Consider the following 16390-nt stretch of genomic DNA (forward strand, 5'->3'; position numbering starts at 1 on the left):
AACGAAAAATTACCAGTCAGTGATCAACAAGCAATCATGTAATGTCAGTATCAGTTTATGTCAATGTTTTCAAGGCTCATTTGTCATGTTAACATAGCCATGAAATTGTGGGCCCTGCCAGCCGCCACTTAATACATTTGTTTCAATCACTTGTAAAAGCCTGTGACTGTCAAGTAACTGTGCAACATCTTTGTATCCACAAATCTCGGTTGTGATAGTAAACACACAATATGCAAGTTTAATTTTTTCATGAAACCTACTTACCAGTTATTTTAAATATGTTATCAAGTTTTTGCAAAACAATAACATGTCCATTGTGTTTTATAAGTTTTCCCCTTGGTTATGCCACTAATATTTCATTCTCGCATTTCTAGTGAAAATCACAATTTTTGCAATATACATCTTAATGATCCAAAAGAAAAAGCTTGTATATGATGTCAGTGTCTGAGGGTTGGTATCCAATAAAAAAATCTTGATTAAAATATAAATCATCAGGGCACTTTGTTGTATTACGAATGAAGCACAACACTGAATTTCAATTTTGACATTGGTTATTCTTACATGCATTCATCTCAAGACTGTTCACAAACATACATCACATCACAAAAAACTGTTCTAACATAAATTTAGCATTCCCACCAGCAGACATCCCACAGGGAACAGATTAGCTGACATGGATACAACAGAGGGGTAGTTCAAAACCTGCTATGGAGGGTGCATATTCCACGTTGAATCGGCAAACCTGCTGATGAAAGTGTTTATTTGCAAGTGGCAGTAAGTAGAACAGGCCAGTGCTGCCCCTTCAGATTTAGATTCCCATGAACTTAGCCTAGAGCTTGACCCAAGAGTTAGTGTGTGCTCAATCATTAGCCACAGATGCCAGCTGCATGCTGAGTTATTGTTGTGCATGTATCAATGCGGGTATGAGTGCTATGCTGCCCATAGTTCCATTCACATATTCACAGAATCCTATTCCCTGGTTGTTACTGAGTCACCATCAGCATGTGAAGTACTGCACCAACTGTGTTGAGCAGTGGCATTGTCATGTCTTCTGCAGATACTAAAGTGACATTCTTACACATGTGATGTATCTGCTTTTTTCCGTTTTCTTTTCCTCTTTTCAAAGTGTTCTTTTTGGCTAACCAGGGGCACAGCATTTCTGCTATGCTGATAGGAACAGTTGTGCCTACAGAAGAAACAGCAGCAACTACAACAGTTACAGGAGCAGAGGCAAACGCTGATAACCCAGAATACAGACTTGTTTCACACCCTTAACTCGGTGGTGGGGCAATTTTCTTCTCCAGTCCTGCTGCTGCTGACCCCCTAACACCATTTGCTGGCTTCGATGATTCTGTAGAAAGGTGGGAGAATTTATCTGTGTGCTGCACTGTCAGATAAGGCATATTGTCTAACTGGTTGACAGGGCCGTCTTATTGTTGTCTGGCTGGGTGGATTTTTATTAAGTTGTCTAAAATTTGAAATCGAAGAAGCTTTCCCTTTGTGTGCTTTGATGGTTGCTTACACTGTATTTCAGCCATCAAACTCATGTGGTAGTGGTGCACTTGCAATTTCACCAGCCCTGGGTAGTCCTATGCAGTCTGGATTACAGATTTGCAAGGCCTCTCGTGCAGGTGTCATCGAGTTCCAAATGTACTACCACTTTTGCAAACTTGCTAATTCAGGACACCATTCAGTTTAGCTGCTGATTATGTAGTTCAGATTAGGGCATTAACCTTTCCTGTCCTTTCTTTGGCCATCATTCCAAAAATTGCAGAATCGTATGATCTTACAGTGGAGGCAAGGGACATCCTTTGTGATAATTGCCAGGTGACTCAATTTGATGCGCATGGTAAATAGCGCCCCCCCCCCCCCCCCCTCCCAAGTGTCCTGTGAGATACTACAGGCAGCCTCAACTCCTGTTGATTTACTTGTGTTGCCACTGTTGACAATGCATCATAATTTCAACCAGTGGTGTTTTTGGGTCCTCAGTGTCATTCCTCTTCCAGTTTCTGGACGACCAGCAGTCCTGCCCCAGTTGTCATTTGTATGCAACAGATTTCAATACAACTGTGTGGGGTATGCTGTTTGTGGCAGTCAACAGACCACGAGTCATGCCCCAGGGCTGTTATTGGACTCTCTGACTGGCTCCAGTGCTCCATGCAAGTCACCCCAGCATATTTCGCTGACACTGATTGTGGATGGGCAGCTGGTTGAATGTGAAAAAGACATGGGAGCATCAGTCAGTCTCATTAATTTGGATACATGAGGATCTAGGGGTGTCTGAAGTTTCAATGGCTGCTCTGTCAGGCTGTATCAGTAAATAGCGCATTTCCTTGTTAGGGAAATTATCCATTTCTGTGCATTACAAGAATGTGGAATGGCAAATTACATTGTTTGTGGTTACTTCTTCATTGGCACAAAATATCATTGGGCTCTATGACTTTTCTGTTTTCAGCTTACAGGTTATGGACAAAGTGCTTATGTTATGGACAAAGTGCTTCTAGTGTCTCACTCCATTTATTGCAACAATTTGGGCTCTGTGCTGCATTCCTTTAGCCTTATCTTGGGCTGAACAGAAAATTTTGAGGCACATATTTCTCTCAAGTTGTCAGCACTCACAAAAATTTGTCACCCACACCCTATTTCCTTTGTCATGCACAAGGTAAAGGCTGAGTTGCAGTATGGTCATGGTATCATTTCTCCTATTTCACTGAGTCAGTGGGCCACCCCATTTCATGGTAGTTCAGAATCCCAGTGGTGCTATAGGTGTTTGCAGTGTCTTTAAACTGACTGTCAATGGACAATGTGTTGCCAGTTTGTATCCCATGCTGCAGCAGGTGGAGTTGGTGAGGTTGGTTGGGGAGTGGGGGCAGTATTTTTTCCTCATCAAGTTGTGTGATGCTCACCTTCAGAAACTGTAGGACACAATTTCTTGACTTTTCTAGTTCTCAACACCTTTTGGGCTTTACCAGTCTAATCACTTGCATTGGGGAATCTTGTCTCAACTGGAAACTGGAAATTTACCAATGATATTTGCAGCAGTTATTTCAGAACACTTCCTGTTGCATCAATTATCTGGATGAAATCTGGGTCATGGGTTTATGGAACCTTCAGTTGACTTCCCAATGCCTATGTTGAAAGCTAGAAAAATGAAGTTTTTGTCTCTCTGAAAGTGCACTTTCTAGGTCGTGTGCTTACTAAAAGTGATCTCATCTCCACATGTGACCACTTCAAGATCACTGTCTACCTATCAGCATCAGTATGGCGTTGGTGTCACCCTGTCCCACTAGAACCCAGATGGCACTGCACAGCTCATCTCTTATATTTTTCCGCTACACAACAGAACTACTCACTAGTGGAAAAAGGGGTTGTGAGCTACTATTTTTGGCTTAAAAAGTTTCATGTCTTCCTGTATGGAGCAAGGTTCCTCCACATCACTGACCAGAAGTCACTGGTTTCCTTATTTGGCCCTCTTTTCAAGCTGCTGGATAGGACTGCCCATCAGCTGAAGCTATGGGCCCTGTTTGTCTGAAACCATTCTTATGACATTCATTAGTTCTCTGTCAACCAGCATGCCAATCCTGAAGTACTTATGCAACTATCAGTGGTGGCCGATCTGGAGTTTGGCCAGCAATGGATGATGTTTTGCAGCAAACATTCAGATTTTCCATTGATAGCATGAGAGGTTACAACCACCACAGCTGCTGACCCATTTTTCCGGATAATTATTTCAGCTGCCCAGATGGGTTGGCCAGAGCACGTATCTTTGGCTTTGGATTCAGAGTGGCATACATTTTTTCTCCTCTGTGCTCGACTCAGCATTGTCCATGGGCTCCTCATACTAGTCACAGAGTTGTTGCTGTTGAGTAGTTGTCCCCCAATCATTGCATCCTCGCATTCCCCGATTGCTGCATGCATCGCACTGGAGTATGGCTCAGATGAAGGAGTTAGCACAATGTCATGTCTATTGGGTGTCCATCAATCATGATATTGATTATCTATTCTGAACCAGGCAGCTCCGCTGCACCACTTTTCTCCTTGACCAGCCCCAGAACACCCTAGGGACAGGTTGCAGACAATTTTTCAGGTCCATTTTTCAGAAGCATGTGGTTGCTGGTTGTCAGTCCATTGTAGAATTTCTTGTACATAGCTAAGCTGTTGTCCACATAATTCACTGCCATCATTCACTTCACTGTCAATTACTTTTGCCATTGAGGGATCCCCTTGGATCCTCGTGTCCCATAACAATAGGCAGTTTGCATCACTGGTGTTTAAGGACTTAGCATCTGCAGCGGTATTCAACATCTGACTACCATCCCATTTCACTCTACTTCTATCTCGGTGGAGGGTCACTTTGAGTGCACAAGTCACAGACCACCATGCCCCCCCCCCCCCCCCCCCCCCCTGGGTCTGCTGTTTTGTGTCATGCCATCTGACAGTTGGAGCAACTGCCAGGTGTCGAGATGAGTCACAAAGTTTGCCAGTTGCTTGTAGTGGTTGTCGGGGGCAAACATCATGCCAATCATTTGGATCCATGTCCTGTTGGGGCATTGCTGCTGTGGCCTTCCAATCGGTTGAACCACAGGGTTGATTGTGATGATGTTCCTGGAGCAGGCTCCCACTTGATGCAGTGTGCCTCACTGTTGCCATCCACTCCACACATTCCACCATCCTCCCATCACTCGCACCCTCTGGTCCAGGTATGGCTTGCATCTCTGCCTGCCATCATGGATTCCATTTATTCATTTATGGGATCTGGACAAATTGAAGGAACCAGAGGTTGTAGAGAGCTTCAGACAAAGCATTAGGGAAGATTGTTAAGAATGGGGAAACGAATTACGGTAGAAAAAGACTGGGTAGCCTTGAGAGATGAAATAGTGAAGGTAGCAGAGGGTAAAGTAGGTAAAAATATGAGAGCTAATAGAAGAGATATTGAATTTAATAGATGAAAGGAGAAAATACAAAAATGCAGTAAATGACACAGTCAAAAAGGAATACAAACATCTCAAAAATGAGATTGACAGGAACTGCAAAATGGCTAAGCAGGGATGGCTAGAGGACAAATGTAAGGATGTAGAGGCATATATCACTAGGGGTAAGATAGATACTGCCTACAGGAAAATTAAAGAGACTTTTGCAGAAAAGAGAACCACTTGTATGAATATCAAGAGATCAGATGGAAACCCAGTTCTAAGCAAAGAAGGGAAATCAGAAAGGTGGAAGGAGTATATAAAGGGTCTATACAAGGGCGATGTTCTTGAGGACAATGTCATAGATATGGAAGAGAATGTAGATGAGGATGAAATAGGAGATATGATACTGTGTGAAGAGCTCTGAAAGACTTAAGTCGAAACAAGGCCCTGAGAGTAGACAACATTCCATTAGAACTACTGACGGTCTTGGGAGAGCCAGACCTAACAAAACTCTACCATCTGCTGAGCAAGAGGTATTAGACAGGTGAAATACCCTCAGACTTCAAGAAGAATATAATAATTACAATCACAAGGAAAGCAAGTGTTGACAGATGTGAAAATTACCAAACTATCAGTTTAATAAGCCACGGATGCAAAATATTAACATGAATGCTTTACAGATCTGGTAGAAGCCGACCTTGAGGAAGATCAGTTTGGATTCCGTGGAAATGTTGGAATATGTGATGCAATACTGACCCTATGACTTATCTTAGAAAATAGATTAAGGAAAGGTAAACCTATGTTTCTAGCATTTGTAGACTTAGGGAAAGCATTTGACAACGTTGACTAGAATACTCTCTTTCAAATTCTGAATCTGGCAGAGGTAAAATACAGGGAGCAAAACGCTATTTACAATTTGTACAGAAACCAGATGACAGTTACAAGAGTCGAGGGGCATGAAAGAGAAGCAGTGGTTGGGAAGTGAGTGAGACAGGGTTGTAACCTATGCCTGATGTTATTCAATCTGCATATTGAGCATGCAGTAAAGGAAACAAAAGAAAAATTCAAAGGAAGAATTAAAATCCATGGAGAGGAAATGAAAATTTTGAGTATTTTTATTGAGTGTAGCCTTGTATGGAAGTGAAACGTGGATGATAAATAGTTTAGACAAGAAGATGATAGGAGCTTTTGAAATGTGGTGCTACAGAAGAATGCCGAAGTTTAGATGGTTAAATCAGATAACAAATGAGGAGGTATTGAATAGAATTGGAGGGAAGAGAAATTTGTGGCACACCTTGAGTACAAGAAGGGATCGGTTGGTAAGGTCATATTCTGAGGCATCAAGGGATCACCAATTCAATATTGGAGGGAAACGTGGATGGTAAAAATCACAGAGGGAGACCAAGAGAGGAATACACTAAGCAGAAGGATGTAGGTTGCAGTAGGTACTGGGAGATGAAGAAGTTTGCACAAGACAGAGTAGCATGGAGAGCTGCATCAAACCAGTCTCTGGGCTGAAGACCACAACAACAACTATCCTTAAAATCAGTTTGCTGCAGATCTCTTGAACATATTCTGAGCCTGAATATAATAAATTTCCTAGGGACTGAAAAGGTTCTGCCCATCAATCAACATGGGTTTGGAAAGCATCAGTCATGTGAAACTCAGGTTGCCCTTGTCTCACATGATGTACTATGGGCTAGGGATGAAGGGCATCAAGCAGACACCTTATTTTTAGATTTTTGAAAAGCATTTGACACAGTGCCCTACTGCAGACTGTTAGAGAAGGTATAAGCATATGGAATATGTTCCCAGACATATGAGAGGCTCAAAGACTTCCCAAATTATAGAAAGCAGCATTTTGTCCTAATACAGGGTGTATATGTGGACAAGGAAGAACATTTCCCGGATTTCTTGGTTAAAAATACACTTTCTCCTGGGTGAAAACACACTTTTTCCTTGTTAAGTGACAGCATATTTTCCCTTATCAATCCTTTGAATGGTTAAGGTTTTATACACGGGCATAGAGTTTCCTGGCACTTTAGAAAATGAAACTCAGAGAAAAAGATACATTTTAGAAATATCTTTTATGTGCAGCAAAATGTACATTGCGTATTTTTGTATTATGAATGTATAATTGGAATTCCGCCATACACTGCATGTTACTTTCCGAATCATTGATATCGAGATTGTGATGCATTTCTGTAAGCCAGTCATAGCTCATGTCATGTGATTTCGGCATCCGATGACAGTGGATATTCAGAGCATAGGAAACATGATGTAGTCAGCCAACAGCAACATCACTGTTAAGTAGCACAAACACACATACAGGGAAATTTAATAGTTTAAATTAATATACATAGTGTTGCTACAAGAAAAGCAAAACTTTCACATATAATATTGGTCCCTAAGGTTAATAAGCTGCAAGAGAAGCTATGATTTTGGATATAATGTTGATCTTTTTTGCGCGTGTCACACTTTAAGAATCACACAAATGTGCCAGTAAAATTTTTAATAATGACAAATGTGTGATCTTCAGGGTTTAAAATTCTTCTAAATGGCTCGTCATCAAAAAGCTGATTTTTAAATGACAATCAAATGCTCTGTGATTTAAAAAATTCATGGTACATTCTTGCACATAGTTCAACTTATGTAAAAGGATATTTACTTTGAAAGTAACGCTTTTCAAACCACAATTCGCAATATTTTACCGTGACCTGTTAGAAATAGGTTCATTTCAGCAGTTGCCAGAGAGCGCAGATAAGAGGTGTCACAGCACTTGTGCAGCTACCATGACACAGGAAGACCGTATATAAGTACGTGTAAAACATTGAAAGATAATACATTATGTCATAAAAGAAATAAGACATCAGAGGATACTCCAAGAGCATTGGAATTTCGTGAACCATTACTAAAATGTGCACATTTAAAGTGCATATTTAAGTGCACATTCGTATGTCCACATTCCAAATCAAGTAGACCTTGACCTGATATTAAGCTTTTCAGTGTGGTTTTTGAGATGTAAATTTTCTTGGAGCACCAGAACTGTATTATATCATGTTTGGTTCTTTATTATGGCATAACTCCATACATGCTAGAAGATGAAATGCACTTGAAATGTTGCGAACAGTTGAAACTACCCTGTATTATATCATGTTTGGTTCTTTATTATGGCATAACTCCATACGTGCTAGAAGATGAAATGCACTTGAATTGCAGCGAACAGGTGAAACTACCCTGTACTGCGGAAGTTAATATTTCATTTCAAATACATTTGGTTTCAAATACACTGACTGCCTCGCCGCAAAAGGTTAATAATAGTCAAATTTCCTTATCAAACAGACAAAAATAACTTCATTGTTCTGCAAGGAGATTAATGCTTGACAGTATGAAAGGAAGAAATAAAATCAAATCTGAAAGCCTTCCATAATAATGTGAACGTATTTTAATTGGCTTGATAGCTCCCGGCCACAGATATCTGTTTTGTTTTCATTTGACGTGAGAGTAAACGAAGTGGAAACAGCAAAATCGCTAAATGTAAACACTGGTCACATGAAGAATATCCACTATAACTCAGACTGCTCTGTGCATCATCCTCGGAAAATCTGATTTTCAAAAATATGTTCATCTTGTAGCACACATCTTTCTCAAAAGTCTGAAACACAAAACATATCTGTTCAAGGAAATGTAAGACATGTTATTTGCTCTTAAGTATGCCAAAATGCAGTGCCATGCCTCTTCATAAAGCATTCTTCTATTGGAAATGGAAATCTCATGTGGCTAGGGCCTCCCGTTCGCCTGTTGCACGTCTTTCGATTTGACACCACTTCAGCGACCTGCGCCTCGATGGGGATGAAATGATGATGACTAGGACAACACAACACCCAGTCCCTGAGCAGAGAACATCTCCGACCCAGCCGGGAATCGAACCCGGGCCCTTAGGATTGACAGTCTGTCATGCTGACCACTCAGCTACCGGGGGCGGACATTGCACGTCACTGTATTTTGCTCTGTGGAAATGAAACGAGTATATTTTGTACTGGATGCCATCAAACTACATTCAGGTCAGTAGAATGTCCTGTGGTGCCTTATCCTGCACCAAGTAGGCTGGTTTGACAGCCTGCATCTATTAAAAAAAAAATCACGCATTTACTAGTGGACTGGATTATTTGTAATTGTGAGAACAAGAAATCTTCAGAAAATTTGCACTCTTTATTGCCTATAGCTAATAACTTGCTGTTTTGTGTGACATAAAATTAAATATTGGATACATAAAACCAATAAAGAAAAGAGACAAGCAACAAAGTACACATTTCTTCAATCCTTAGCTCCTTGCATTTTTGTCTGTCTAATCTTGCTACAGCTTTACATGGCATTCTTTCCTTTCTGTGAAGGAACCTATTACCTCATCAACGATCATCAAACAACTCACTACATGAAAAATCAAAATGTTATCTAATACTGAAAAATCTGTTAACACAAATAATACCCAAGACTGGTGTGGTTTCTCAATCTGATTGCATCTATTCCAGTATTACTTGTTCGTACAATACGTTTTCCGCCTACTTCCACAAGTAAGAGTGATTTCAGGTGTGCCGCAGGGGAGTGTCATAGGACCGTTGCTATTCACAATATACATAAATGACGTTGTGGATGATATCAGAAGTTCACCGAAGTTTTTTGCGGATGATGCTGTGGGATATCGAGAGGTTGTAACAATGGAAAATTGTACTGAAATGCAGGAAGATCTGCAGCGAGTTGACTCATGGTGCAGGGAATGGCAATCAAATCTCAATCTAGACAAGTGTAATGTGCTGCAAATACATAGAAAGAAAGATCCCTTATCATTTACCTACAATTTTTCAGGTCAGCAACTGGAAGCAGTTAATTCCATAAATTATCTGGGAGTACACATTAGGAATGATTTAAAATGGAATGATCATATAAAGTTGATAGTCGGTAAAGCAGATGCCAGACTGAGATTCATTGGAAGAATCCTAAGGAAATGCAATCTGAAAACAAAGGAAGTAGGTTACAGTACGCTTGTTCGTCCACTCTTGAATATTGCTCAGCAGTGTGGGATCCGTACCAGATAGGGTTGATAGAAGAGATAGAGAAGATCCAACGGAGAGCAGCGCGCTTCATTACAGGATCATTTAGCAATCACGAAAGCATTATGGAGATGACAGATAAACTCCAGTGGAAGACTCTGCGGGAGAGACGCTCAGTAGCTCGGTATGGGCTTTTGTTGAAGATTTGAGAACATACCTTCACCGTGGAGTCAAGAAGTATATTGCTCCCTCCTACATATGGATAAAATCAGAGAGATTAGAGCCCACACAGAGGTATACCGCCAATCCTTCTTTCCACGAACAATACGAGACTGGAATAGAAGGGAGAACCGATAGAGGTACTCAAGGTACCCTCCACCACACACCGTCAGGTGGCTTGCAGAGTATGGATGCAGATGTAGATGTAGAATAGAACTTAAGCGGCTGCTAGCCGGGGAGTGTACAATTGGTCCTTACTTGTGTAGCGACCTGGCCAAAAATTTTCTGTCAAAATTTCAGTTTCTCGGTTACACCTAGAAGATATTACATAATTTTTCTCGCCTGTTATTCCTGTCAGTCGTCTATTTCCAATCTGGTAGTCAGAATCTATGGAATTTGCTAGTAATTAAAACAGTGCTGATCATTTGCAAACCCAGTCAACCACATAATCAGACAGCAATTGGCATTCATCTGTTCGGCTTTACTCTGCTCAGCTCATATAGCCCCGACCCCTTTCGTCTGCAGAAAGTTTATTTCTAGATGTGACGAGGATTCTCCTGACAGAGACATCACATACACTATGCATGCTTTCAAAAATCAACTTATGATTCAATCAGAAATCAACTTAAGATGTGTTCAAAGACCAACAAGGAGGCAATTCAAAATAATCGATAGATAAACGTGTGCTGGATGCTAGGCGCTTTGTGAACCAACTTTTTTTCCTCCAGAATATGAATTTGGTGCCCTGTATTCCCAGTTGCATCTAACTGCTTGCTGCGACTGCTTGCACAGCCAATAGCCACATTCCTGTAGCCAGAAGTGGGAGAATCTCCTGCTCAAATGCGACTCACCATGAGCCCACTCGTTACAGTTTGGCTTCATGCTCATCAGAGGCAATTTTTTGTTATGAAGCATTTCATAGTCTTCCTAAGGCCTTTGACACATTTTGCTGTTGGCATACACTTGCATGAGCACTGTGTGTCATTCTTGTATATGGCACATTTCTTTTGCAATTTTAGTTATTTTCATTTTTTTTCTCTCGTTTATGTTTTATTGTTGAAGTATTATTCTGCAGTAGCGGAATACAGTAATATCCTTTGTTTGAGTATCAGTTCTTACCAGTCAAAATTACAAAAATTTAACTGAAAACTAAAACAATTAAAAATTCCTGGAATCCTAAAAAATTACCGGGTTTCTTGCTTTGATGAGTATTACCACAAATATATTCAACTTTTTTTCTAAGGCTCTGTATATTTACAAACATTTAAAAGAATTGCAAAGTCCAAGTTTATATTAGTTAAGTTATGCTCAAAATGCACAATATAAGGGTATGAAAATTTATAACGAAGTGAAAGGAAGAGAATTGCTCAGCTGAAATTTAGAAACACTGAAAAAAAACCTTACATGAGAAACTAGTGCAAAAATGTTTCTATTCAGTGGAAGAATTTCTAAATGACAACCTGAAACTTTGAGCAGGAGAGTGAAAGTACTTATGACTGTTAATTTTTAAAAGTTTCTTACTTTTGAAGAAAAATTTTAATTGCTTAATTACATAATTATTCAGTACTGTATATTTTATTACTGATATTATAACGATAATTGTAAGCCAGTTTTGTATTTGACAAGCCTCTTGTACATTAAGTCAATGGCTTGAAATTGTATGACAATAAACTTCTATTCTGTTCTATTTTATTAATTTTTGCTGAATATGGAAAATCATTCTGAAATTCTAGGATGCATAATTAACAAAAGTATGTAAAATACAAAGCACATTAACTGCTAGGAACATCTGACAAACATACCATTATTTCAATTTCTCCATTTCTCAGGCTGGATCCTCCTTGTGCTCTGTCATTCAAAATAGCTAATTTTAGTCCTTTAGACACATCCTCTATAAATATTTTTGAAGTTATAGGATAGTAATTTCCAGAAATTGGTTCATAAACCTCTAAGTCCCATGTAGGTCTGAAGTTGATTACCCTTTTCAACATTTCTCTACCATTTGAGTCAGTATAAAATGTGTTATTGTTCACTAAGTCTGTTGTTATGCGAGTGATCACTTCTTTTCCAATACCATCACTGAAAATAAAAGTAATGACAAATAAATCATGTTATAAAACCTACTGAAGTAATATTTAATAAAGTTGCTAGATAGAAGACACAAAAAACTTACTCAACTGGTATGGAACCCACCAACCATTCAAGTTCAATATAATTTTTATCTTTATACACTCTGGTAACTTGGCTTATCCAGTCAGTAAATGTCTGATGGACTTCTTGAACGAGCTCACCTACAACAGATGTACGTTTTTCGCAAATCTTATTCTCACCAGGTTTCCATTTTCTAGCAAATAGAAGTATCTTACCCTGATTTTCTCAAAATATCTTATAACATTAGCCATTTTATATGTTCTCTTTCTGTTGCGTGTTCCATTTGTTATATCTATAAGTTTGTACATGCTTCAGTGTTTAATGATTGTATATTTTCTGATTTTTTCTTTCTTTAACTTTCACTGTCAAATAAAATTGTTGCACTGTATTTCAACTGATTATACATCATGAAATATGCAGAAGTGAGATATACATTCAACAACAAAAGTGATTATGGTTAACTCTTATAGATGAGTATTACAAAAGATGACAAAATGCTTGTGGTGAACTCTACAATAACCACAGTCCTTGTGGCTCGGTGGTTCAGCAGTTACATATCAGTTTACACTTTTAAACTTTTGCTGTTATGTCCCCTACGTGCTAAAACTGCAACAGAATATTTGGTATCTGGTGATTCTGATAACATGCTTCAATAGAACTACACAACACACCAAGCCAAAGGTAAACTGTCATCACTCCAAAGTTGGCCAATATCCCTGTAACCAACTGACCATAAAACGACGTCATATGAAAATTCATTTTTTGAAAATATTTGCTTCAAATCTCAAAATGAGACCCAGCAGAACTGATGCCATCAATCAGTATAAACGAGACATATACACATTCAATCTTTTAACAGAAAATGAGCCATGACAAAGTATAAAAAAAAATTCATTTAATAAAATCAATATTACGCACCAACTCAATGGAAAATTACTCAGTTACATCACTCAACTACTTGAGAGCATGTCCAACATACAATACTCATTACTGACTGCATGCAAACCATGAAGTCTGCAAATATCTTCTATCTGTGCTATGGCTTCCTTTGAGACTGATGAAATAATTAACTGATGTTTTACTTACAAGAAGCTGTTGCACATCATCTCAAAATAGGTGATAACTGACTAACCCACATCAATATATTTTAGGAATTTTCAGTTTGTTTATTTAGACACAGTATCTGAAAAATCGATCTGACATAAAGTCACTTGTACTGTTAAATCAATCAAAATCATATTTTTGCCTTGTTACAATTATAACATCAAAAAGGGGAACACTGCTTAGTAATAATCAATAATAAAACTCTATTTTCTCAACTTTGTCATTGTTTTATTTCCAAACATTTTACAAAGATACATAGTGTTCGAAAGCTAATTTGAGTTTCAGTTTCTTAAAAAAATTAAACAAATAGCCATACATTATTTGAAATGATAGAAAGTGACACATAAAATCACAATTAATGCAAACCTAGTTCCCATCACACACTACCCTCTTCTCTCTCCCCAGTACATTCCCTCATTCTAAATCTCTTGACAGTTACCAGCAAACTGCTTTAGTTTGTCATCTAGTGGTGCCCTCCAGTAAAAAATATGCAGTCATCTGAGTGGGGCTTACAAATGTCTCATTTCATTTCAATATGACCTCTCTGATGTGTTCAACCACTACAGTTACTGAGTCAGATGGTCTATATCAACATTTTATTACAATCAAACAATGGAAAATCCAGGATGGAATGTAACAATATTATGAGAAGGAAAGTAGCCATTCACCATATAGCAGAGACGTTGAGTCACAGAGGGGCACAACAAAAAGATTTTCACACATAAAGCTTTCGGCCAATGGCCTTTGTCAACAATAGACACACAAACGCACACACGCACTCACACAGACGCAAACACAACATTACTGAGTTCTTTATGGCAGCTAACACACCACCACCACTGATGTGTAGCATATCCTTTTGGTGTATATCCCAGACTGAATTTTAGCTTTCACTGATATGTATTACTTGTTTCAACCAGCTTCGAGTCTCTACTACTGCGTGGCCATTATTAGCTATTAATGAGTGAAATTAATTCTGCAACCTTACCATGGATGCTCTTATGGTTAACAACACCCCTTTACCTTTTCTCTTTCTTATGCATATTATTTTTTCTCTTTCTTATGCTTTCCACTGTTATACATAAAAATTCAACCTGTGAGTGTTTGTGTTCACAGAATTTGAAAGGTATAATCTGTCAATTGACTTGAAATTTTGACACAATGTTACCTTCATATATGTGTGTGTGTTTTCATATATCTGTTTTTAATATAACTAATATATACACAAATTTGTAGTCTGTAAAGGGGAAATCTTATTACCAAAAATCACAAAAAGTTCTTGATTGATTTACTTCAAAATTTTTAGATGATACTCTAATGAACATTCAGATGGACATAGGCTACATATTCTTAATATATGTAATGTATAGATATACAGGATGATTTTTTTATTCTGTGTACAAACTCCACGTGTAATGAACTTAATGTCTGGAAATGCATGGTATCCATGCTGATGACTATTTATTCAATCATACTTTGTTGAAGAGACTGAGGTCTGTGCCATAGTTACAGTATGCATTGTTTCCTCCTAGATGGCGGTTCTGTTCCTCACATGTCATGCCCTAGCACCCTCTCCTGCAATAGTAATTGGTAATGTTGTGCCCAATTCAATTCTCTTGCTGATTCATCTTTTAGTGGGTGTGATACAGTTTTGTACACAATGATTTCATATTCAACTTGAGATCTTGCTGACATGGTGAGTTACAGAAAGGCAAATGGCAATAGGTGGTGGGCAGCCAGATTGTATCAGGAGACCCATCCCCACTGACAACAACCACAGCATTCAATATCTGCAACACTGTTTTGCCACTTGTATGAGGCAGGGTCATTTTAAGAAGGAAATCCTGAAGGACATACCCGAAATGTTCGCACACCAGACTTGTAAAAAAATGTGAATAACACTGTGGAAGCCAACCACCATGTCAGTACCAGGCAGTTGGCCCACCACTACAGGGTAACCTAGACGACCATGTGGAACATTCTCTATGACAACTGTTACTACGCTTATCACTTACAGCATGTGCAGTGCTTATTAGCGACAGACATTCCACGTCAGGAGCAGTTTTGTCACTGGTTTCTTCACTAGGCAACCATGATTCTAGGATTTGTGTTATTCACAGATGAGGCCATCTTTACATGGAGTGGTATCTTCAACTTTCATAACAGACAACTGTGGGACATTATGCCATATTCCCATTGTATGGTGACAGTTAATCATCAGCATTGGTGCAGTCAAAATGGGTGTGGCATTGTAATTGGTAACCGTATTTTGGGACCAGTCTTCTTTCCACTTTGCCTAACATACTGGAACTATCAGTGTTTCTTGCAGGCGATTTTCTCTCCTTGCTGGAAGAAGTATCACTGATGATTCAATGGATTATGTAGGTGCTACATGATAAAGCTGTAGCCCACCTCACAATTAACGTCCAGATGCATCTCAGTTGTGTCTTCCCTGGTCAATGGATCAGACAAGGGAGTCCAGTTGCATGGCCTTCTCATTCACTGAACCTCAACCTGTGTGATTTCTTGTTATTGGACCATCTAAAAGTATCATGTATGCAGAGCCCATTCCAGATGCGGAATCACTGGAGCAGCAAATTCATGCTGCCTTTGACACTTTTCAGATGCAGCCTGGCTGATGTGAATGTGAGGGACAGAATGTTCATGCATTGAGACACATGGAAACCATTTTCAACACATTCTGTAACTGTGGCTGCATGATACATTGCGTATAGACCGCAGTCTCTGCAAACAATGTTTATGACTCAAATAATGGTCTCTAGCATGGAAACCATGCATTTCAAGCTGTAAGTTCATTAGACCTTTTTGTCCTGTATCCTCTCATCGATGAATTCCTAGAGTTTGTGCATGGTGCAAAAAATCACCCTGTATAGGTAATATATAAATGGGAAACATTCTCACCAAAAATCTCAAAAAGTACTTGGCTAATAC

The 16390-nt window shown here is 39.1% G+C and overlaps 1 protein-coding gene across 3 annotated transcripts in view; it reads right to left on the minus strand.

Moving 5' to 3' along the window:
- The window catches only part of LOC126284807 (lysosomal alpha-mannosidase-like), a 261589-nt gene that overhangs the window by 21653 nt on the left and 223546 nt on the right, over window positions 1-16390 (minus strand). For all 3 annotated transcript variants that reach the window (XM_049983989.1, XM_049983999.1, XM_049984008.1), the window contains 2 exons: window positions 12357-12474; window positions 11986-12262 (listed from right to left, as the gene is read on the minus strand). In XM_049983989.1, coding sequence (XP_049839946.1) covers window positions 11986-12262; window positions 12357-12474 — 395 coding nt within the window. The remainder of the gene's footprint in view (window positions 1-11985; window positions 12263-12356; window positions 12475-16390) is intronic.

This window comes from Schistocerca gregaria, chromosome 1 (assembly GCF_023897955.1).
Source record: "Schistocerca gregaria isolate iqSchGreg1 chromosome 1, iqSchGreg1.2, whole genome shotgun sequence".
Lineage (NCBI taxonomy): Eukaryota > Metazoa > Arthropoda > Insecta > Orthoptera > Acrididae > Schistocerca > Schistocerca gregaria.